The sequence below is a fragment of the Gambusia affinis genome, linkage group LG06 (assembly GCF_019740435.1).
Source record: "Gambusia affinis linkage group LG06, SWU_Gaff_1.0, whole genome shotgun sequence".
Lineage (NCBI taxonomy): Eukaryota > Metazoa > Chordata > Actinopteri > Cyprinodontiformes > Poeciliidae > Gambusia > Gambusia affinis.
Genome location: NC_057873.1, coordinates 3,455,080 through 3,477,483, shown reverse-complemented (window position 1 = coordinate 3,477,483; position 22,404 = coordinate 3,455,080). Strand labels below are relative to the sequence as shown.

The window sequence follows — 22,404 nt, the reverse complement described above, 5'->3', positions numbered from 1 at the left end:
TAAAGTTCTGCCAAAAAACTCAAAGATTTTGGGGTTAATCTCAGACGTTTTTGAGAAGAAAAACAAATGGAAATTTCAGTTTCAAAAGTTAAAAAAGTCTGACATTTGAACTCCACTGCAGTTCCTCAAGATGTTTAATATTAAACTATATAAACATTTTGAATTTAAAATAAAAAACTGTCTATAAATATGTTCTACCCAAAACTCCCCAAGTTACATAGTTTTAGTGTTGCCTGATTTAACCAACCAGAGAAAACCTCAAACGGTGGTGGCAGCATGATGATACGGGATCTGGGCTCCTTAACATCTAATATCTATTTTTTTACGACGGCAGCGTGTTTGAGCAGATCTGATTTGTTCTTTTTCTAGACTTTTATTTCAATCGTTGCATTTTTGGACATGTTTTTTTTTTTTTTCAGGTTTTGCTATGATGTGTAACCATGGTAACAGGGTGTTGTCTATACAACTGGGAGCGGCTGATTATATTTCAAAAGCTCAAAAAATGGCGAATCCCCAAAGGGGACGTTCAAATTTTCACCTCTGACTGAAACGGTGTGGCAAAAGCAAATGAGGCTGTTTAGCTGCGCTTGTCGTCGTCACTGTGGAGTATTGTCTCCACTGCCTGGAAATTAAGCTGTTAGCACGTCATGGTGTGACCGTAATACAGCCAGAGACGGTTTTTGATATGGGCGGTTGCCCAGGGCGGCATCAGAGAAGGGGCGCCGGTTGTTCCCTCAACAAGTATGCTACTACTAGTACTGCTACTACTCTATGCATGCGTAGTGGAGTAAGTTCCCCTTAGGAGCTGTTTTTGTAGCTTTCTACTATAAAGAAAACAAACAAACAGATGTTTTCTTGCATTTGGGTAAAATATTTTGGATTAAATTGAAGTGGACCATGACGTCCTACTAGAGCTAAAGCTCGCCTCAAACCGGGTCATCAAGAGGACAACTAACAGATGAGCCACAAGATGATGTTTAAACTTAGTCCCTCATCTCCTCTTTATGAAGTCTGCTTCATAAAACCTCATTATGTGACCAACAAGTGGTTTATGGGTGAAAAGTCGTCGAGTGTGAAAGACGAAATGATCTCAGAGGGACAGAAAGACGACGAAGGGAACAGAAAGTGCTTCCATTTTTCCCTCCTTCTGCCTTAACACCTACTCTGTTAGATCCATCCGTCTTCCTTGTTGGGATCACAATGTGAATTTAAATGAGGTTCAAGTTTGGTTTAAGTAGTTCATGTTGAATGGAGGTCAACGCAATGTCCCAGAAAGTGTTTACTGTGTGTGAGGGAAAAACAGACAAACAGTCGGATAGAGAGAGATGCTGACAGCAGAAATGGGGCAGCTGACGGGGTAACAGGACGGCTGGAGGCACCCGGGGGAGCAGAGTTGGATTTGGGGGGGATTTAAGGCTGTAGCGAGGGGGACAAGGAGGCTTAGACCAGCTGACTCTGTTCTCATAACACACACACCCACACACACCCACTCACACACACACACACACACACAAACACACAAGCCAAAGATGGAGAAACACAGCAAGACTCAAAAACATGAAATTAGATAAGTAATAAAATATTTTTTAAAAACAGCAAAGCTGAAACGATTAATCGTTGTGAATTGATTATTGAAACAATTTTTCACTAATTTACTAATTAATTAATCATTAGTTGGATAAATGCAAAAAGAAGACTCAAAAACATAAAATTAAAAGACTGAAGTGGAGAAGTCTACACATAAAAGCATTAAAAACCACAAAAGGGCTGAAACGATTAATCGTGATTAATTGATTACTAAATTAGTTGATTATTTCTATAATTGATTAATTGTTAAGTGTAGAGAAAGCAGTAAGAAGATGCAAAAAATTTACTTAGGAGTACATTTACTAATTGAATAATGGTTAACTCAAAAAAAATCTATACATAAAATTAGAAGAGTAAAGTGAAGACATCTTTGCAAAAAAAACATTTAAAAGCACAATGGGGCTAAAACAATTAAACGTGACTAATCAGTTATTTAAATAATCATCAACTCATTTAGTTATCAGATAAATAACTGGATTCTTAAGAACATGCTGTACATAAAAATATTAAAAACCACTCAGGGCTGAAACGATTAATCACGATTATTCGATTATTTTAATAATAATAGATTTTGGATCTCAGAAATGTCAGATTTGTTTTCCTGAAATTAATCTGAAAATTTCAAACTTTATTGCCAGAAATTTACTTTTGATATAAAAGTGCAGCCTAAGTCTATTAGGTTGCACTTTTAACCTAGGCCAACAGGTAATTACTAATTGGTGATAGCCCACATACAAATGGTAGCATTTAGCTAACATTAGCTTTATAGCTAATTTTGCCTTAATAGCTACAATAGAGATTGGAGAGAAAATGTTAGTCATGTTAGTGATGCTACTCATAGCATTTTAGCTAAGTTTAGCTTTTTTAGGTAATTTTTTTGTATGTCATTGTATTGCATGTCAGGTATTCTTGCAGGTCAACATGCTATTGATAGCCAACATGCTATCGTTAAATAGCTTTAGCTGTGAAGCTCGTTTTAGCTTTAACATGGATTTGTACATAATGAATGAAGTATGTTATTCTGGCTCACCATGCTAATGATAGCCGACATGCTACTATCAGTGTTTTAGCTTTGTGGCTACATCCAACTTTAGCCTGGGATTGTACAAATAGAAAGGATTATCACCATGCTAATGATAGCATATATGTTATCATTAGCATTTTGGCTAACATTAGCTGTCCATCTCTTAAATAGCTGTTTGCACACCAGGTGGAGTAACTTAAAGTTATAAAACATAATATTTAGTGACCCACAGCCTTTGGCATGTTAGCTAAAAACACCGGCTAACTGTAGCACGCGCTAAGAATTTTAACTGATTACTCTCTTCAACATTTGATCTTTCAGTTTAGCCTTATAAACAATGTTTTTCACACATTTCTGATACTCCTTAGCTGGGATTCTTTAGATTGACTCAAACGTTTTCAATAAAACTGTTTTACGTATTTCCTACATTTCTGCAAGTCGTCTGCAATTTTCACCAAAAACATTTCGTCTACAGCGCGCAAAATGAACTTTTTTCTAGTGCAGTTAAAAGATGAGGTGATGCATGAAGGAAGAAGAGATAAGAAATGAAACCAAATGAGATGAAGGTCAGGGGTCAAAGGCGGGAATGTGCCTTCCTTCTTCTCTGTGCCACGTCATCATGTCACTGCTGTCACTGCGGGTGCGTTGGAGAAAGATGTCTGCCTTCGTGGCGACCACATCACAGCGTGTGCGAGGCTGTTAGGAAAACCAGGACAGCGCTGAACACGTTCGGCTTGAGCAGGAATTCACACGAGGTCCGGTTTCTTTCGCCAGTTCTCAGAGGACACAGAAACGCCGTGTGTGTAAGACAGATGAGCATGACAGTGATTAGGTGTGCGTATATATAGTTGTCTGTGGTGACATGGTGAGATCCGCAACTTTCTAGAGAGCCGGATGGCCGAGTGTGTGAGTGTATCTGCATTCTTTCCATAAGTGTGTGAGTGTTTAAAAGGGTTCCTGCAATGTCGCCGTTTAATGGCATGAGATGAGAATATGTGTGTGAAACCCCCAGGGAAGACCTGAGTGGGCCACATTAGTCCAGCTGTTGCTCATTCCCGTCTCTTCCAGAGGAGTTTTGAACCTCTTCGGTGACACCTGTTCACCTGTGGATGTGGACACACCATGTTTTCAGTGAAACTGATATCCTCAGACGTACGTTGGTGTTTTGTCACCCTGGGAAACCAAGGAGTGTGCTCGTGTGTTCATGCACATCAAACACCGGAGATAAAGTGGCTTCATACTCCTGCTAACTCATGCTAACCTTTTTGTGATGGAACAGAAATAATTTCATAACTTTCTTTACGTATAATTTAAATTTTAACTAGTACAATAAAAGGGAAAATGTGAAAAGAAGAAAGTAGCACAATATGCTAATGGGCTTGTAGCAGAGCTAACTTTTCTTTTTAGCGGTTAGCATTTTGGCTAATTTTGAAAATGTTTGACAACCTCGGTTTTCCCTACAGTAATTGTCACGGATAAATTCAAAAGTAGTGATTTATTTGGCTGTTTTGTAAACTGCCGTTGGTGGGAAGCGAAGGGGTGTGCTCCGGTGTTCATTCAGGTTTAGTGCGCTCCTGCTAGCATGCTAACATGCTAGCTTTTTCTGGTAAAACAACATAAGATTGTGATAAATTACTTTTAAACTTTCCTCCCATTTAATGTATATTTTGTCTAGAACGGCGGTTTTCAAAGTGTGAGGCGCGCCTCCCCTGGGGGGCGCCAGAGCACCTTAGGGGAGGCGCGGTGCGAGGGAAAAAGTAAACCGGAAAAGCTATCTGCTTGCTGTCTACTGATGTGAGAGAAACGTCTTTTACGCACACGATCAACTCTGTGGATTTAGGAGAAAGTTGGTACTGTGGAGTGCGCGTGTGGAGTGGGGATCAGTGGAAATGTTTCCCACCTTAGAGGATGTTTTGGCCAGTGATGTCAGTAACGTTACTGACGTCGGACCACTTTTTTCTGTAACGAGTAATCTAACGCGTTGCTATTTCAAATCCAGTAGTCAGACTACAGTTACTTATCAAAATAATTTTTGTGTTACTGTGTTACTATCTTCTTTTGTTATTTAATCGTATTTCCTCTACGTGTCTTGTCGAGTGACCGACGTCTCTATGCAACAGAAATGTAAACAATGGAGGGAGATGCGCATTTTGTTGGTGGAAAAACTGGAACTATTTTCAGTTTCTGTCGCCAAGTCCGATTATTATAAGCGGCTTTGGGCTTCATCTTTTAAAAGTCGCTTGCAAGTTTAATGAGCGGCGGGTTGCGCCTTTTTGGGCTCGTTTTTGAACGTGAAGTTACTCATTTGGGCTTGGAAATAAGCAGACTCAATAAATCCCAGAATTTGTCCGTCATTAAGGTAGTTTTACTCAGTCTCTCCCTGTTCATCATTTCCCGGATGATCCGTCCCGCTGTGTCTTTGTTAATGTCAAGTTAATATATTACCTCTGAATGACGTCGAGCTTCGCGTTGCGCTCCAGAAAACTGCAAACATCGAGACTAATATGAACAGCGCAATAAATGTGAAAACAGCCACGAATAAACGTGTCCGTAGTTGGCAATAGTTATAATGGCAAGTTAGCACCGTTATAATTATTAATATTACGGTAAGTGTCGCAGCCATCTGAGCTGTGGAGCTGCAGGAGGAGCTCTGTGCGCTGCGACATCAAACTCAGGGGCGTAACGCAGAATCTGGAGGCTGGGGGGAGGGGGGCTTTAAAATCCTTCTTTGAGTTTTCCAGACAACAGTGGACCACACAAATTACTCATGTTTTTTATTTTTGTACTGTTTTTTGTACAATCTCCTCTTCAGTTCAACCTTATCAGTGGAGACACATTGTTAATGTTATCATTATAAAATAACTTCCAATTAAGTATTAGCAAAGATCAATGTGATTTTCACAGGAGGCAGAGCGTTGTTGTTAGCAGCTGCTGAAAGTAACTAAAAAGTTACTTTTAGTGTAACTTAGTTACTTTCCAAGTCAAGTAGTCAGTAATATAACTAAGTTACTTTTTCAAGGAGTAATCAGTAGTCCGATTAAAGTTACTTTTTCAAAGTAACTATGCCATCACTGGTTTTGGCCAGAGCGGGGGCTGAAGGCGGAGTTTTTACAACTCCACCCCCCCTCCGCGGGGGGGGGGGGGAGGCGCAGCAGGCATTGGGCTCCTTGGAGGGGGGCTCACCCTTTCATACTTTGAAAACCCCTGGTCTAGAACATGAAAAAGGAAAAATAGCAACGCTAATAGCAGAGCTAATTTTAAGTTTAGCGATTAGCGTTTTGGCTAACTTTTAAAACGTTTCGCACTCTCAGCTTTCCCTACAGTAATTTTCACGGATGAGTTCTCATTAATTTGGCTGCTTTATAAACCTTCGATTGGTAAACTTTTGGTTGTGGACTGTTAACAACGTTTATATTCATGCTCTTATTTTGAAGTGGATGAAAACAGTTTAGGGAGCAGTTCAGTTTCCTGAAAATATTTTTTATTTTTTAGAAATAAATAAAACAACAAGCAAACTGAATTATGAAATAAACTGACTTAATGAAGCTACAGCAACAATATAGAAATAGACATAAAAATGAGTTTAGCCGTTTCTGTTCTTCTTTGTGGAAACATAAAGTAGGAATTCACAAACATCTGCAGCAACGTTTTCTTCTCCTAAATTATGAAAAATTTGTTTTTAGCAATTTTTTTTTTTTATGTGAGCTAAAATCTTTATTTTTTAACCTAATTTTGAGTCATTTTAAATCTTTTTTATTAGTTACTATATTGGGTGAATTTCTTTCTTTGGGAGATGAAAGATGAGCTTTCTTCATGTTCAGCCACATGCTTCATTTGAATGCTTCCTCACAGATTTCCATTTAATTCACTCTTTGATGAGGAAGAGAGAAAGAAAATGAGGAGAGACTGAGATTAGCAAAGCGGTGAGAGGAAGAGGAGGCCGAAGGAGGGGGAAGAAATGTGAGGAGAACCAGAGGAGAGGCCGGCCGTGGCGTCTCTTCAGCTGTTTGCTCGCCGTGGGCCGGGTCACTTGGGCAACCAGGACTCTGCTGCCAGGGAGCGAAGACAGGAAGGGAGGGAGGAGAGGAAGAGGAGGAGAGGAAGAGGAGGAGAGGCGAGCATGTTGGAGAGAAAAGGCTAGAAAAGTGCATTTGCTTTAAACGTTAACGCATGTAGTAAATCTGAACATTTTGACACGTTGCTGTTTTGCCCTAAAAGCTTCTCGCTATGGAACGACAACAAAAACATTTTTTTATTTTTTTTCCCCCCACCAGGGGGTCTTTAGTGGCTCTAGTGTCCCTTATATGACATTAGGCTGACAGGAAACGGAGGAAGACATGCGGCAAACGTCGCCGGGTCCGGGAATCGAACCCGCGACGGCCGCGTCGAGGACGGAAGGCCTCCAAATGTGGGTCGCGCTGTCCCCTACGCCACCGCAGCACGCCCAACTAAAACATTTTTAACTTTTTTGCGTCGCGTCGCTAAACCGAAGCTCAAGATTTGAACGAATAACGCCGTTCGCTCGGCTCGTTAACGAAAATCGACTGTCGGAAAAGTTCAACAGGAAATGAGCAGAAAGAGACGTTTCTGAGTTAACATTTAAAACAAAATGGCGTCCTTTAAACCACTTGTGTCAAACTCAAGGCTAAGCTAAAGCATAACTGTATGTTTAGTACAGATTCCTGTAAAAATGTTCAGAAACGTTTTAGTATATTTTACTGTAATGACACTGATGTCCATATGGCGAGTCACAGTTAACATGAGTTTATGACGTCATTTAACATTCAAGTATTCATGATCTTCATGAAAGTAATTTAAACCTCCCTGAATATAAAAATCTGGAAAACTGAGAGTCTTCACACACGATTAAATGTTTTCTGAAAACTTTCATACAGTGGAGATTTTTAAAAAAACCTGTTGACTACTTTAAACCCAACGATATTGATCACAATCAGATAATTGAGATGATTTAAATACTGTAATAATGATTCAGTTTTGATTCTAAATAACTCCAAATGTTCCTGTAGCTGCTCAAACAATCTTCAAACTTTTTTTATTCAGTGGTAAAGTTTCAGTTTTATGCCTTAGTGTCCAGATGAAAGTGTCTCCTAGTTGCAGAAACGTAAACAGAGAAAGTGTTTGCAGAGAACATGGAGGGAAAACGCAGCTCTTCCCAGTCAGAGGGGTTACATCAGTCCACAGGAATTCCTGCCTTTTCTTCCAGATCCTTTTGTTATTCTTTAAAGCGGGTCGCCTTATTCTTCCCGCGTCTCGGCCGCTCCGTCACTGCCGGACCTCTGGCCAGAGAAAAGACCGGAGGGGCCTGAGAGGAAACTGGGTTTTCTCTGTTTTATTCTGCTGCGAATGTAAGAAAGATTTAATGCAACGAAAAGAAGAAAGTTTCAGCACTGATTGGTGCTTTGGTATGCAAATTTACATTTTGGATTTCTTTTGGTTCTTCCATTTTGGTTTCTACTGCTTCTAAACTGCAAGAACACAAAATTTACAAATTATTTTTATTCTAGGTTCTAGTGCAGCCATATTAATGCACTTTAAATATTGTGTATTAGAATATAACAAATAACCTTTCAGCAAAAGAGAGGAGCTTGTTTTATGTCAAAAATCCTTTAGTATTGATGAAAAAATTCTTGTTCCACTGGCCGAATATTCTACTGCTCTGTTACCTAGCAACCCCAGCTGAACTCCACAGGTTACCTAGCAACCCCAGTTGAACTCCACAGGTTACCTGGCAACCCCAGTTGAACTCCACAGGTTACCTTGGAGCCCAAGCTGTGTATGCAGCAGCTCTGTACAATGGCTGCTGGAAAAGACGAGTGTTTTGTTGTTTATTTAGAGGTGGGTCATACTTCACATTTTGGTATCGGCTCAGTCCAGGAGCGGTATTCGTTTTTCTTGGTGCTGATTGTCTGAACCCCCAAAGATAGGAGATAAGGAGTAACGTGGGTGTTAGCTTTTGCGGTAGTGCTAAGAGGGTTTCCATTATGCTTTTTCATGCTAATTTTTTTTCTTTTACACAAATTTCACATTTTGCATGTTTTTTTGGGGCTTTTATTTGGGTCTCTACTGCTTCTAAAAGCAGATCAAGATATAAATATTTAAACCACTAAGTTAATTTGATGTTTTTTGGTGTCTGGAAAAAGAGCCTTCTAGTTGTCGAGTCTGAGTCAACGGGCACTGCCTCGTTACCTAGCAACCTAAACTGAGCTCCAGCACGTTTGGTCAGCTGGTTCTCCCACTGTATCCGCTATACAATGGCTGCTGGAAAGGACAACTGTTTTGTTGTTGGCTTTCCATCCAGAAACCACTTGCTGCTTTCTTGTTGGCTGTGCAGTAGGCTCCACTTTTGCCTTTCAAAGTCGTCTGGTTGTATAGTTTAGCATATTACACTATACAGTTTTAGCATTCAGATGCTAAAAATCAATGTTTTAGCATCTGTTTGCTATGAAACATTCAGTTGGGGGCGTGGCCAGCAGCATCTTATCAGGATTTAAAGCGACAAGACGCCCTAAAACAGCTCATTCTGAACCAAGCAGATTTAAATCTTTATATTTGGGGGGGATTTTTTTGATCATTTTTTATTTTTTTTGAGGGCAGTAAAGCCCAACTGTCCACGTTAACTCCTGATTTGAATGTTTTTTCCAAGTTGACCAAAGGTTTCTGCAGGTTCTCTTGGGACGGATAATAAACTCACATTTACATCAACCTTTACCATGGCAGATTCCTCATTTTGTTCCAGTTCCTCGCTCTTCGACGTCCCGTCATTGAACTGACCTTTCCAACCTTCCTTCCCCCTGTCCGTCTGTAATTTCCACTTTATTCCTCCTCTTCCTCTTCCTCCTCTTCTCTGTGTCCTGTTCTCTCCTTAATGACGACTTGGTCGACTGCAGCAGAGAACAGGTCCAAGTTTCCTTACTGTGCCTGATTACATCAGCACATGCAGTCCTGCACACACACACACACACACACACACACACACTTCATTCACTTCACGCTCTTCATTTTCTGGAAGAGCTTCTCATGACATCACCAACATCTGCCCAGCTGCCTGAAACAGTGTGTGCTTGGTGGCCGTTCACCACCATGTTGATCTGATCGTTCTGGTCCATATCTGACCCGGATCGAACGCTGATGAAGAATATACATCAGAATGACACTGGGAGGATTGCTGGAAACGGATCAGAACTTTTATTTTTTATCACGCTGCTGGTTTGGATTAGAACGAATTGGTAGCATCTGGATTTTCTGTGTGATAACCTTAATTTATTGTTTATTATGATGCTATAAAGTGTAACTAAACCCGTGTAGCTCCGCCCCCTCAGAGAAACAATGAAAGATTTATTTGTGGGCGTGGTCTTGACGCAAAGAGGGGCGGAGCCAAAACTCTGTGAGGGGCGGGGCCAGGTTTGGGAACAGGCAAACAGGGCAAATATTACAAAATGAAGCAAATTTACCTGAAAATATCAAATATCAACAGTTTGAGCAGAAATAATTTTTATTTTTGTGAACTTTCAACTTTATTCTTCTAATATTATGACATTATTCTCGTATCATTGCAACTTTTTTCTCGTAGTTCTCTGCTTATTTTAGTCTTGAATCGTTTCGACTCTATTCCTGTCTGACCTCTCATGAGTTTAATTTCTTAGCGTGACCCTGTCAGTATCATCGTATTTTTCTGTAACCAGTTGGACTCTTGATTAAAACTGCATCTCCATGATAAACTCCAGTCAGCTTGCAGTGTGCGCGCCGTCCTGCCTCCGTCCACTGGGTTTGTTCGGTTGCTCACCTCTGCTTTCCTTCCAGCTGACTAATAAAACCTCGCTCAGGTCTGCGCGGTCGTTTCCTCCGGGTTATTAACATGTCAGCCGATGAATTCATCCTTCTGCTCGTCTGTTTGTCTCATTGTCAGAGCTTCTTTTTCTTTCGCGCCGTTTGTAAACATTTTGCCAGAAGCCGAGGGGGAATTGAAACGCAGTTAATACATCCTGAGATTTAAGACGAGTCTCTGGAGGAAAACAGAAGAAACTGCAGAGATAAACAGTTTTTCTGCTGCCATTATGATTTGTTTGAGTTTTAAATGTACATTTGGATTTTTTTTCTTATTTTCTGGGGAGTTTATTTTGTTGTTTGTTGTGTCTAAAACAGGGATGTCCAAAGTGTGGTCCAGGGGCCATTTGTGGCCCTTTGGAGGATTTTGTTTGGCCCCTCAGAGAAACTTTTAAAGACACATTAAACCTTCTTGAAAATGTTTGTTTTCATTGATTACATTTGCTAAAAAAACAGCAAGAACTGCCCAATGTAAAAAAAAGAAAGATTTTATTAATAAATAATAATAATAATTTAATATAAATAAGGACAATAAACTGAAAACAGATTTGGAAAATATTTATCCATCATTTATTACAGCAACTGTTCAAAACTTTGTTTAGATTTCTGCCAACAATGTCATTTTGTACCAAAATAAGGCGACAATTTTAAATAAAAATATTGTGAATTTATTTCAGATATGAAAAATAAATGTCTTAAGAAAAAACTGTTCCAATCTCAATTAATAAAAAAACCCATTGTGGACCTGGAGGGCCCTCAGCTTCACCATCTTGGCCCTAATTGGTGTCAGGAATCTGAAAGGTTGGAAGAAAGTATTATAAAAGTAATTATAAAAAATGTCACTACTTGTGAGACGGCAGTAAGTTTGGACAGAACCGAAACTGTTCTGGCTCAGGAGTCCTGATGATCCGTTTCCTTTTCCTTTCTGTGGCGACGCGGTTCGGAGCGACACTTCTCTGCTAATCCAGACGATCTGATCAAAGGTGGCCGTTAACCCGAGATAATCCGCAGACTGAGGAGATCCGCTTAACGAGATTTATGTTGAAGCTTTCACATCTCGCTTCGCGTCCGCTGAGAAACCCAAACATTGTGATCAGTAAGAGCAGAAATACTTCAACATATCGGGACTCAGGTACGAGGAAAAAAGTATTTGGTAAAAAGTTTAAGAGATCAGATTATCAATCATGTCACGTTTAAACATGACATCATCAGACGGCGCAAAATATAAAGTTAGTCGGAAATTTTGGTATTTTGGTTATTGTCAAAATGACAATAATTTATATCAATAAAAAATAACAAAATCAGCCAAATAACATTTTTCCAGTTTATTTCAACAGAAAACTGATGAAACTTTAACAGAAACTGCAGCTGAGTTTCTCTGTCTGGTGAATTTCTGGTTAAAACTTGTTTTTTTCATTCAGTGGGTAGAAAATCCAGAACTTTTACTCAAGTAAGAGCAGAAATACTTCATGATAAAGTTACTCAGAGTGCAGCGTAGTAAAAATACTCCTAAAAGTACTTTTTTAAGAAAAAGTTACTTCAGTAAATGTAACTAATTATTACCCGACTCTGGAAGTTACTTTGTTTCACTGCAAAGTAAGAAAAATGTTGAGATTAATTTAAAGATGCTGCAGAGATTTTCTAAACAAAAGCAGAAAGTGGAAAAAAAAACAAAACATGACTTTCCACTGACGTATAAAAACGTTTAAAGAAAAATAAAACTACCAATAAACTGAGTAAATGTAAGAAGTTACAGCTGGATGTTCTACATGCAGCTTTTCTCTCTTCGTTGTTTTATCTGGAAATGAAGGAAGCTGTGAAAACGACGAATGAAAACCCGATTGAAGAGTCGGCTCAGCTGACGCCGTGTTTGTTTCTGCGTCTCGGTTTCTCTCTGCCGTCTCGGTTTTTCTGACGTTGCTCTGTTGTGACAAGTTTCAGAAAGGTTTCCCGTTCAGCGCGGCGGTCTGTCCGTCTCCGTTTGCCTCCGTCTGTCGCTGCTGTCACTCCGTTTTGACATCTCCGTGGCGTTTCTCCAGGTTTCCCCTCCTGTGCGCCGCCGGTTCTTCTCCAGTTGTTTGTGCCTCTCAGCCCAGCAGGGATGAACATCATGTACCTGTGAACACCTGCGGTGTTTCAGTCACGTCTCCTTCCCTCATGCAGATCTCTGCAGATATGGTTGAAATATTCATGTTGGCTTTTAGAGCCAGAATGTGTTCCTGAAGAAACCTTAAAAAACAAGAACTAAATCTGATTTTATTCTACAGTAAGGAGGAGAATAAAGAAATTTAATTTTTTTCTCAGAATTCTGACTTTAATATTTCAGAATTTTGAGCTAAAAGTCAAAATTCTGAGAAAAAAGTCAGAATTGTGAAAAAACAACTGAATTCTTAGGAAGAGAGTCAAAAAAAAATCTGAGATATTTTAAAATTGAAACTTCCAAAAATAGTTTTAAGTCAGAATTCTGAGACTAAAGTCAAAATTATGAGAAGAAAAGTCATAAAAAATCTAATTTCTGAGGGAAAAAAACGTATTCTGGGGGGGAAAAAAAAGTCAGAATTGTGAGATTAAAACTATAATAAAAAGGTAAATTCGGAGGTTGAGTTTTTTCTAACCCTCTTCCGTTTTTGTAATAATTTCTAATCATTTTTAAAACAGTAGAATCTGCATGAGTTGCACAGAAACTGCATGTTTTTCTGTGTTCCTGGTTTCCACGGACGCCGGGGATTCCCCAGGATGTTTACAGTCGGCTCTGGGTGAACATTTGTTCTCCGTTAGCAGCACAGATGTCGGTTTGCAAGAGCGTTTTTATGACTCAGAGGTAGTCGAGGATGTTTCTGCTGCTTATGTGCTACTTACACTCACCAAGATACAAACATGGTGAAGTAAGTTACTTAATAGACACTAATTAGTTTCCTAGATGTGTAATTTAAAATGTTTTCAAAAGAAATATTGGTAAAAATCTGAAACATTACCCGTACATTCAACAGAAGAAACATGGAAGTTCTGGAAAATTCTGTTGTAATTTATAGAAAGCAACATTTAAGATCCGGAAAGGAAATCGGTACGTTTCACAAAAAGTAACCTGCAAGTTCTGGAAAGTAATTGAAAAAAATAACTTCCAAGTTTTAGAAAGTAACCTGCATGTTCCCAAATTACAAGCAGGTATCCTGCAGGTTTTCAGGAAGTTGTTTGCAAGTTTATGCAAGTAAAAGGCAATCTGTAACAACCAAACCAAACCCTGTAAATCTCAGGGAGACAACATTCAAGTTCTAATTCAGAAAAAAGTAATGTTTAACGTTCAATAAAAGTAAAAGAAAGTACCAGGGAAGCTCTGGGAAAGTTGGCTCCAAATTTTTGAAAGTAAGGAAGTAAAGTTAGGAAGTAATCATAAGGAGTCAGAAAAGTAAAAATGAAGAAAGTACTCTGGACAGCAAGGTGCAAGTTATAGGAAAGTAAAAAGTAACTTCACTGCTAAGACAGAAACATATGATTTAGAAAAGTAATCAGTAATCTGTAAGTAAATGAAAATGCCAAAAATATCTGGGAAAGTTCCTGAAAGTTATCTAGAAAATTTAAAATAAAGTCTTCTGCAAGTTTCCAGAAAGTAATCCAAAGATTTCAAGGAAGTAATCTGTAATTACCAAAATGTATCCTCTAAACTCAAGAAAGCAACATGTAAGTTCCAGGAAAGTTAGTCATAATTCAGAAAACGTAACTTGGAAAGTAATCTGAACATTCTGGAAAAATAACTTGTAAATTTCATGAAAAGTAATCTGTACGTTTCAAAAGTACCAGGAAAGTATTGGAAAAGTAACACAAGTTCTGGAAAGTAACCTGCAAAAACAATAAAGTGTCCTGTAAGTTTCCAGAAGATAATCTGAAGGTTTAAGAAAAGAAATATGTGATTACCAGAAAGTAACGCAAGTTCTGGAAAGTAACCCACATGGTGTAAAACATACAAAAAGGCATCCTGTTGTGTCAGTTTCAGATTTGGGCCATAAAGTTTTGAACAAACTTTAGCTCCAAGTTTTCAGAAAGTATTCCAGAAAGAACCCCGTAAAGTCAAGAAAGTACCCTGTAAGTTCTCCAATTCTGGACGGATTACTAAAAAAATCAAAATGTCCGCTCACTGTCTCCAGGATCACGCATGTACAGTCTAATCACAAATTGGACTAACGCTTGTCAGTTGCCCTGATTGTCATCTACAGAAGCCCAGAGAGGCCAAGTCTTCCCGCCTCTTGCTGGATGAAGCTGGAAACTGAATCACGGCTGTTAATTGTGGTTTGACTAAAGCAATTAACAGACAGCAGGAGCGCGTCATCTCCACCAGCCGCTGTAGGAACAGGACTGGGCTCAGAAAGGCAGATTTACATCCGTTCGCTGTTTGTCAGATCAGAGACTGTGAAACTTTTGGTTTTAAATCTGAAGACGACTTTTGGTTTTTAAGGCCATAAAAACCAAAGGAAACGTTTGAATCAGACATATTTGAGCCGAGTCCTGCCTTTATGATGTCATTTATGAAATCATGTTTTTTTGTTTTTTGTTTTCTTTTAAAGGCGTTTTCAGACTTGAAAACTGAGTCCGGTAGACTCGGTTTGATTTGGGACCAAAACTGAAACATTTGTTACATTTTCAGTTGCTTAGTTCTCTTTCACGTTGCACTGAATCAAACCAACCAAACAAATCCTTTGAAAATCCTGTTCCCCTCCTCGCCTGTTGGGGCGCTGCACCAAGAACCACTGAAGGAAATGACAAAACCTCTGAAAAAAGACAATGAGCGCAACTTTCTGTTTTACGAAACATAAATAAAAATGGAGTGGGGTCAGATTTAGTTGTTGTAGGATTTTTCTTTTGTCTTTGCTAAAAAGCAACGAGCCATTTCTCCAGCTAGCACTAGCCCAGCGCCTTTATTTGATTATATTTACCCAGAATGCCATGCGCTGTAGTCCACTTCCTGCTTTTGGATCAGTCTGGTTAGTAATGAACTTTATTTTGAAAGGGACAAGTCAAACATAAATGTAATCATTTGTACCAGATTGTAGCATTTAAGCTAATTCGCATCTACAGTCCTTTGATGGGTTATAAAAATGAAATAAAACAGAACACATAAAATATATTTTAAATAACTTGGTTTCCACAGTTTCACTTCTCTTCGAGGTTTGTAGGCGAACCATTCCCTCTTTCCCAAACAAACTGAACTGGACTGGAGTTTTACTAAAGCAAGCAGCTCAACAATAACTCAAGTCTTTTAAATCGAGTGTTTCAACAGTTATTACCTAAGAAACCAGACCCATGGCTTAAAGGGTGCTTTTCAGAAGAATTGGACCTTTGAGTGGAGAAAGAAAAACCCTAATTTATCCCTTTTGTGGTCAGAATGGGCTCGACTACTTTCATTTCTTCCAGCGTAATGACTCTCCTCTTCTTCTCTGTTTCTAAAAAACACAAATGTTTGATGTCCAGCACGTGGCTGGCTTTGCTCAGTTTGAGCCGCAGAGTGGCGTTCCAGCAGAGTCCAAACATGCGTTGCCGTACCAGGGCCGCTTTTTCTGCTGTGAGTCACAAGTCAGAGAAACAGCTCAGTGTGTCTGTTACCACTGATCATCAGGAGGAGGAAGGAGTGAGTCATGTTAGCTAGACCTTAATAAAAACAAGCGCCGGGTCCGCAGCCTGGCTCACGACCGTGACGAGTGTGCTGGTGTGGAGCGAAAAGGTGCCGGGTCACTTTGTCACCGTGGAAACCGTGAGCTGAAAGTTCACGTCTGGCTCTACGTCTTCATCTTCAGGGGGATCCACCGGACCTCAGGGGAGGTTTAAAACGAACGAAGGGTGCAGCATTCACAAAGGCCCGGTTCAGTCCGATTCAATCAAAGTCCGGTTCGTTTGGGGAGGTGTGAGCGCGTACCGAACTCTGGTCCGCCTACAAACCTCAGCCTACAAACCTCAGTCTACATCAGAGTTTGGTTGTAACTCGTTACATTCACTTGAGTAACTTTTTTTCTTTTATTACTTTCAGGAGTATTTCTGCTCTTACTTGAGTAAAATTTCTGGATTTTCTACCCACTGAATGAAAGACAAACATGTTTAAACCAAAAAATTCATCAGATTCAGACACACCTGCAGTTTCTGTTAAAGTTTTCTAAGTTTTGTGGCGTGCTGTGGTGGCGTAGTGAACAGCGCGACCCACATTTGTAGGCCTTGAGTCTTCAACGCGGCCGTCGCGGGTTCGATTCCCGGACCCGACCGACATTTGCCGCTTGTCTTCCCCCCTTTTCCTGTCAGCCTGCTGTCATATAAGGGACACTAGAGCCACAAAAGATCTCCTGGTGGGAAAAGAAAAAAAGTTTTATGTTGAAAGAAACTGATTTGGATATATATTTTTACTTGATTTTGTAATATTATATAATTAATATGAATCATTTTCATCCTTAAGATACCAAAATGTCCACTTCTACTTGATTCATTTTTACTAACTTCTCACACCTTTTTACATTTTCTTCAGTATAAACATGTTGAAGTCGAAGTTACTCGAGTTTAATTTTTGGACACTCTGCCCGCCTCTCGTCTCGGTTCTTCCCATCTTCCGGACCTGAACCTTACAGTCTTTTCTGTTTTTCCTGGGGGGTTTTTTCAGTGCCGGTATTAAATCACTCATGTCGGATTATTATCGGCCGCGTCTAAGAAAACGTTCCACAACAGCAAGACAGCATGAATGTCACAATCAGGTCTTTTGTAAACGCAGCAATCAGAGTAAAATTGAGGAGATTTTCATCTGAAACCTCAAAAAAAAAGAAAAGAAAAAAGAAATCTCCAACTGTTGAAATGATCCAAGTTGACATTCTGTTTTACAAGAGCGAAAGCTAAAATGCACTTACAGACTCACACTTACGCACTCGCTGGACAGGCTGCCAGCTGAGCTCACTTTAAATCACTGAGGGACGTTTAAATTCTGCTGCGTCGGCGCTGCTTTGGCATTTATACGTCTACGGATGGAAGATTGTGAGGGGAATTATTTCACTTTCAATGAGACGAAATAATCAACCCCAGCAGAGCTTAATGAAATAACTTAACTTTTGACTTAATTAGAGATGTGAGGCTGTTTTGGCTCTGAATATTTGGGTTTGTGTGTCATTTTATATCATTTAAAAGCCAGTAGAGAAATACAGTCTCGGTTCCTGGAGGGGATCCATTTGGTTATTTCAGCTCGGCGGTAAAGATTTACAGCTACACCAGAAAACGGCTTAAATTATGGAGGCTGGAACTCCAATCGCACCAAAAACGTATCTGAAGATCAAGTAAAGAGAAAGATCCTTTTCACTAAAATGGAAAAGGAGGAGAGTTTTCTGAGTGCGAGGCTTTTTAAAGATGGCCGCACTGCAAAAACACAAAATATTACCTCATTTTTTGGTCCAGTTTCTGGTGCAAATATCTTAGTACGCTTGAAATATGGCAAATTAACTTAGAAGTAACTTTTGATCAAGATACAGCAGCTTGTTTTGAGTCAATAAGTCTTTAATATTGATAAAAGTTCTTGTGGAACATTCCACTGCACCGTTACCTAGCAACCACAGCCAAGCACCGACCCGTTACCTAGCAACTCAGTTCTAGTTCCACTGGCAGATTATTTCACTAACATGGAAAAAATGCCTTATTATAAGTGAAATAACAAAATATCCCCAATATTGACAAATTATTTACTTTAAAAAAAAAAACACTTTTATTTCTTGCTAAAAAGTTATTTTTAACTTTGTTTTGCTGTGACCAAAAACACTGATAAATAAAATTCAACAACTTCACTTACCTGCTGTGACCATTTCCAAGTAATATAGTGATTATAACATAATACAAGTTAACTCTCAAAGATCAAAAAACTTTAATTTCTAATGAACATTTAACACTGGAACTGGAAGTCATTTTGAATATTCAAAATAAATAAAGAACACAAATAAAATGGGAAATGAAGTCTGTAAACAAAAAAGCTGCAGATTGAGACCAAAGAACCAAAGGAGAGAGAGACGAGAAAACCAATCAATCAGTCGTGAAAATGGAAATGATTGACTTTGTTTCAGTTTATCAAGCCTCGGTCTCAGTCTGTTGTTTTTTTCTGGTGAATTATTGGTTTGTAAAATAACGTTTTATTTTGGTTTCTTTCTCTGTATTGTTGTAAAATTGCCAAAAATAAAGCAAATCTGAATAAAGTAGCTATAAGTTAACAGACGATGGTGGTGAATATCTGGTGAAACTGGTTTCTGTTGCCAAAGCACAGCTGTACCGCAGGCCCAGTGTGATCCTTAGTGACAGAGTGGCCTTTCCAACCACACACACACACACACACACACACACACACACACACACACACACACACACACACACACACACACACACTCACTTTCTCATGCCAAGACAATGGCCTGTTAATCCTGGCCTCTGATTGGACGACTGGAGATTACCCAGAGGGCACCAGCTGTCAGGGAGAGGCGAGGCCCAGTTTCCTCACAATCAACAATCTCTCTCTCTCTCTCTCTCTCTCTCACACACACACACACACACACACACACACACTTCAATGGTCAGTGTGTGTTTCCAAAAGAAAAGAAAAGAAAAGTTGAATAAAATAAAGAAACAACAAATGGCTTCGCTGGACTCCTGATGTCCATGTTCAGCCAGCGTGATTTTAAGACCAGATAGTTCCTGTTTGTCACCAGGCTGTAACAACAGGAATGCACGGTAGTGACGGTGTAATGCTAACTGGTTTTATAAAAAGAACCAGCAGCAGCTCAAACGCTCGTTTATTTTTAGTCTTTTGGTGTCACAAATCTTCTCCGCTCAGCTTGTTTTGTTTCTCCATTAGCATCGGTAGCCATTTTGCTACAGATTCCTCCCCCCTCTCTGGTACAAACACAGATGTTTTTGGCTGAACCGGGCCAAGCCAAGCGGGTCCAATGGTGCCAGGGCGGGGGGAAGTGCCAACCAACCCGCTGCTGGGCTGTGACAAGACCAGAAACCTCTGGAGAGTCCAGGCACGGAGAAAAGAGGACGGAGAGGAACAGAAATAATACAGGAGAGAATGAAAAGAGGAAAGAAGAGAACATTTGTTACTGATGAGATGGACTGCTTCGGTTCCCCGCCTGTTTGTGGATTATTTCTGAAATATTCTGCAGAAAATGCAGCTTGGGAAGCTGGAATACCCAAGTGCAGTGGTGCTTGACTTCCTATTGGCTGGCAAAGCAGCCAATCAAGGAGGGCCTTTCATTTTCCTTCATGCTCCTGGATTATCTGAACCCCCAAGAGGGCCAACTAGGAAGACTTTCTGTTTCTACAGTAAAGTCAAGACGGTTTCCATGTGGATTGATGCATACTGAGGTATATTTGGAGTTTAACTATCAAAATAGGCAGTTAGAAGCATTTTTAAAAAAGGACTCAAGTATTCGCAGGTGGATGTGCTCCAATGTACTCCCATACATTTTTGTCTACAGTTTTCTCCATAGTAAAGAGGAAACTGTACCTTTCCTGACCCAGAAGTAAAAAAAAAGTTGCACATTAGTTTTACTTCCATTTTGGTTTCTTCTTTAAAAAAGGCAGAGCACTAAAAAACAAAACACTCATCCAGTTTTTGACAATAAATTCTTGTTTTTTTGTCTGCCTAGAAAGTGAGCCGTTCCAAACAACTGGACTGTAACAAATCAGCAGGCACCGCACGTTACCTAGCAACCCCAGCAGAGTTCCGCACGTTACCTAGCAACCCCAGCAGAGTTCCGCACGTTACCTAGCAACCCCGGCAGAGTACCGCACGTTACCTAGCAACCTCGGCAGAATTCCACCCATTACCTAGCAACCGCGGCAGAACACCGTCTCCTTTGGTCAGTTGGTTTTATTGCTGTATGTGCTGTACAATGGCTGCTGGAAAAGACAAAAGTTTTGTTGTTGACTTACAATCTAGAAACCAATTGCTGCGTTCTTGTTGGTTGTGCAGGAGGCTCCACTAATGCTTGTCAGTGTTGTATTGTATGTATGTATGGTTGTGAATCTGTTTGCAGCCATTTTCACATTTGGATGTAAATGTTGAGTTGGGGGGCGTGGCCAGCAGCAGCTTCTTTGAATTTAAAGTAACAGAAGCCTAAAAAAAGCTCAAAATGGGCAGAACTGATCAAAGTAAAATCTCATTATGTAAAGATCAATATATGTGATAGAAATTGATGATTTTGATGGTGACGCTTGACAAAATGGAATGTTACTGGTTTCTCAGTTTGGTGTTTTTATTACTTTATTTTTGAGCTGCCTTGTTGCTGAAATGTGCTACAGAATAAACTTGATAAGAGTTTTTTGCTTAGACCATCTGTCTCATATTGTCACAACATGGCGACAGCTTTAACAAATATGGAAAAAACGTTTTAGTAAAAGTTAGACTGCAGCTTTAAATTGATAAGTTGATGTTTCCTAAGTTTTGAAATGTTCCTTTAGGTCTTTCCTGACCCAGTTGTGTGTGTCTGTGTGTGTTTTCAGGCACAACAGAGCGGGTGTGTCTGATCCAGGGGACGGTGGAGGCGTTGAACGGCGTCCATGACTTCATCGCTGAGAAGGTGAGGGAGATGCCTCAGAGCACCCAGAAGACAGAACCAGTCAGCATCCTGCAGCCGCAGACCACCGTCAACCCGGACCGCGTCAAACAGGTCCGTCTGTGTGTGTGGCAACAGAACCACGGGGGCTGGTTGGTTGGTTGGTGCTTTTATTGTGAAAAGCTATGAGGTGACGCCTCATACTGCGAGTATGTCTGGAGATTTTAGGGCCAATATGAAATTATGCTTTTATCTAAAATGTGTTATTTAGCAATAAAGAAGAGATTTGCTCCTGTAATGTTTGCTGACCTTTAACCTTTGAAAAATCACCTCATACTAGTGCAACAACTCAATATTTCTTTAAAAGTGGCCAGTTTCCAGCTTTTTACATTCATTTTTGCACCATTACAAATAAAAAAGGAAGGTAACGTTTCTGCCAAAACACTTTTTCAGAAAAATAAGTAAATTTCTGAGTTTGAAAAGTTCAAGATTTTCTAGGAAAAAACATAAAATTTTCCGAAATCAAAAACTTGAAACATTTCTGGGATTAATCTCAAAACTTTTAAAGTTTTAGAAGAATTTTTTGACTTTTCAAAATCTGAAGTTTCCTTGTTTTTTCTGGTAAATTTCTCTAAAGAGTTATTGACCTAAACAAACTCTTTTTTTTCAGGTTTTTGAATCCAGCAGTGACCAAACAAGGTGCATAAAATCAGCAGAAAACCCTTTTTCTGGCCCAGGCCTCATTTTTTAGGAAGCTTTAAGCATCCCTGTTGAAATGAACAACTTTTAATTTAAGAACGATATTCTCCCAGTTTTACGAGGAGCTTTTAGGAGCCCTCTTAAACGTTTTACCATAAACCCCGAGAGGCAACTCAGGAACAGTGACGTAGGTGTGCTAGCTCTAACAAAAAAAAAAAAAAAAACACAAGAAAAAATGTTCCGTCACTTAATGAGGAACAAATTAGGAGGAAAATCCATGATTGCAAGCAGATTTGTTGGAATATAAATCCAGAAAAGATGCTGGAGGGGGAAAAGAAAGGAGATGGACTGGGAGGAGGGAGATGGGATGAGATGGAGTCGGACAGGATGTTGCGTCGGAGGTGTGAACATGTAAACTGCACGTGTCACATGAACTGCAGGCTGACACGCACGGCCAGAAAGCTGGACATCCTGCAGGAAACGCCGTTTGGATCACTCTGCTCCACACATGCACTGCAAAAACACAAAATCTTACAGAGTAAATTTGATCTAGTTTCTAGTGTAAGTATCTGAAATAAGACAAAACTAAATCACAACCTTAGCATTTTCGTACATGCTAGGCTACACTATGGCGGGTCGTTTTCTTGATGTTTACTAATAATTACACGCGTACCTTCAACATAATGCAACATT

At 39.7% G+C, this 22,404-nt stretch overlaps 1 protein-coding gene across 3 annotated transcripts in view; it reads left to right on the top strand.

Annotated features, from left to right (window-relative positions):
- nova2 (NOVA alternative splicing regulator 2) overlaps positions 1-22,404 on the top strand; it is a 96,428-nt gene that overhangs the window by 49,418 nt on the left and 24,606 nt on the right. For all 3 annotated transcript variants that reach the window (XM_044120087.1, XM_044120089.1, XM_044120090.1), the window contains one exon: positions 20,960-21,126. In XM_044120087.1, the coding sequence (XP_043976022.1) occupies positions 20,960-21,126 (167 nt within the window). The remainder of the gene's footprint in view (positions 1-20,959; positions 21,127-22,404) is intronic.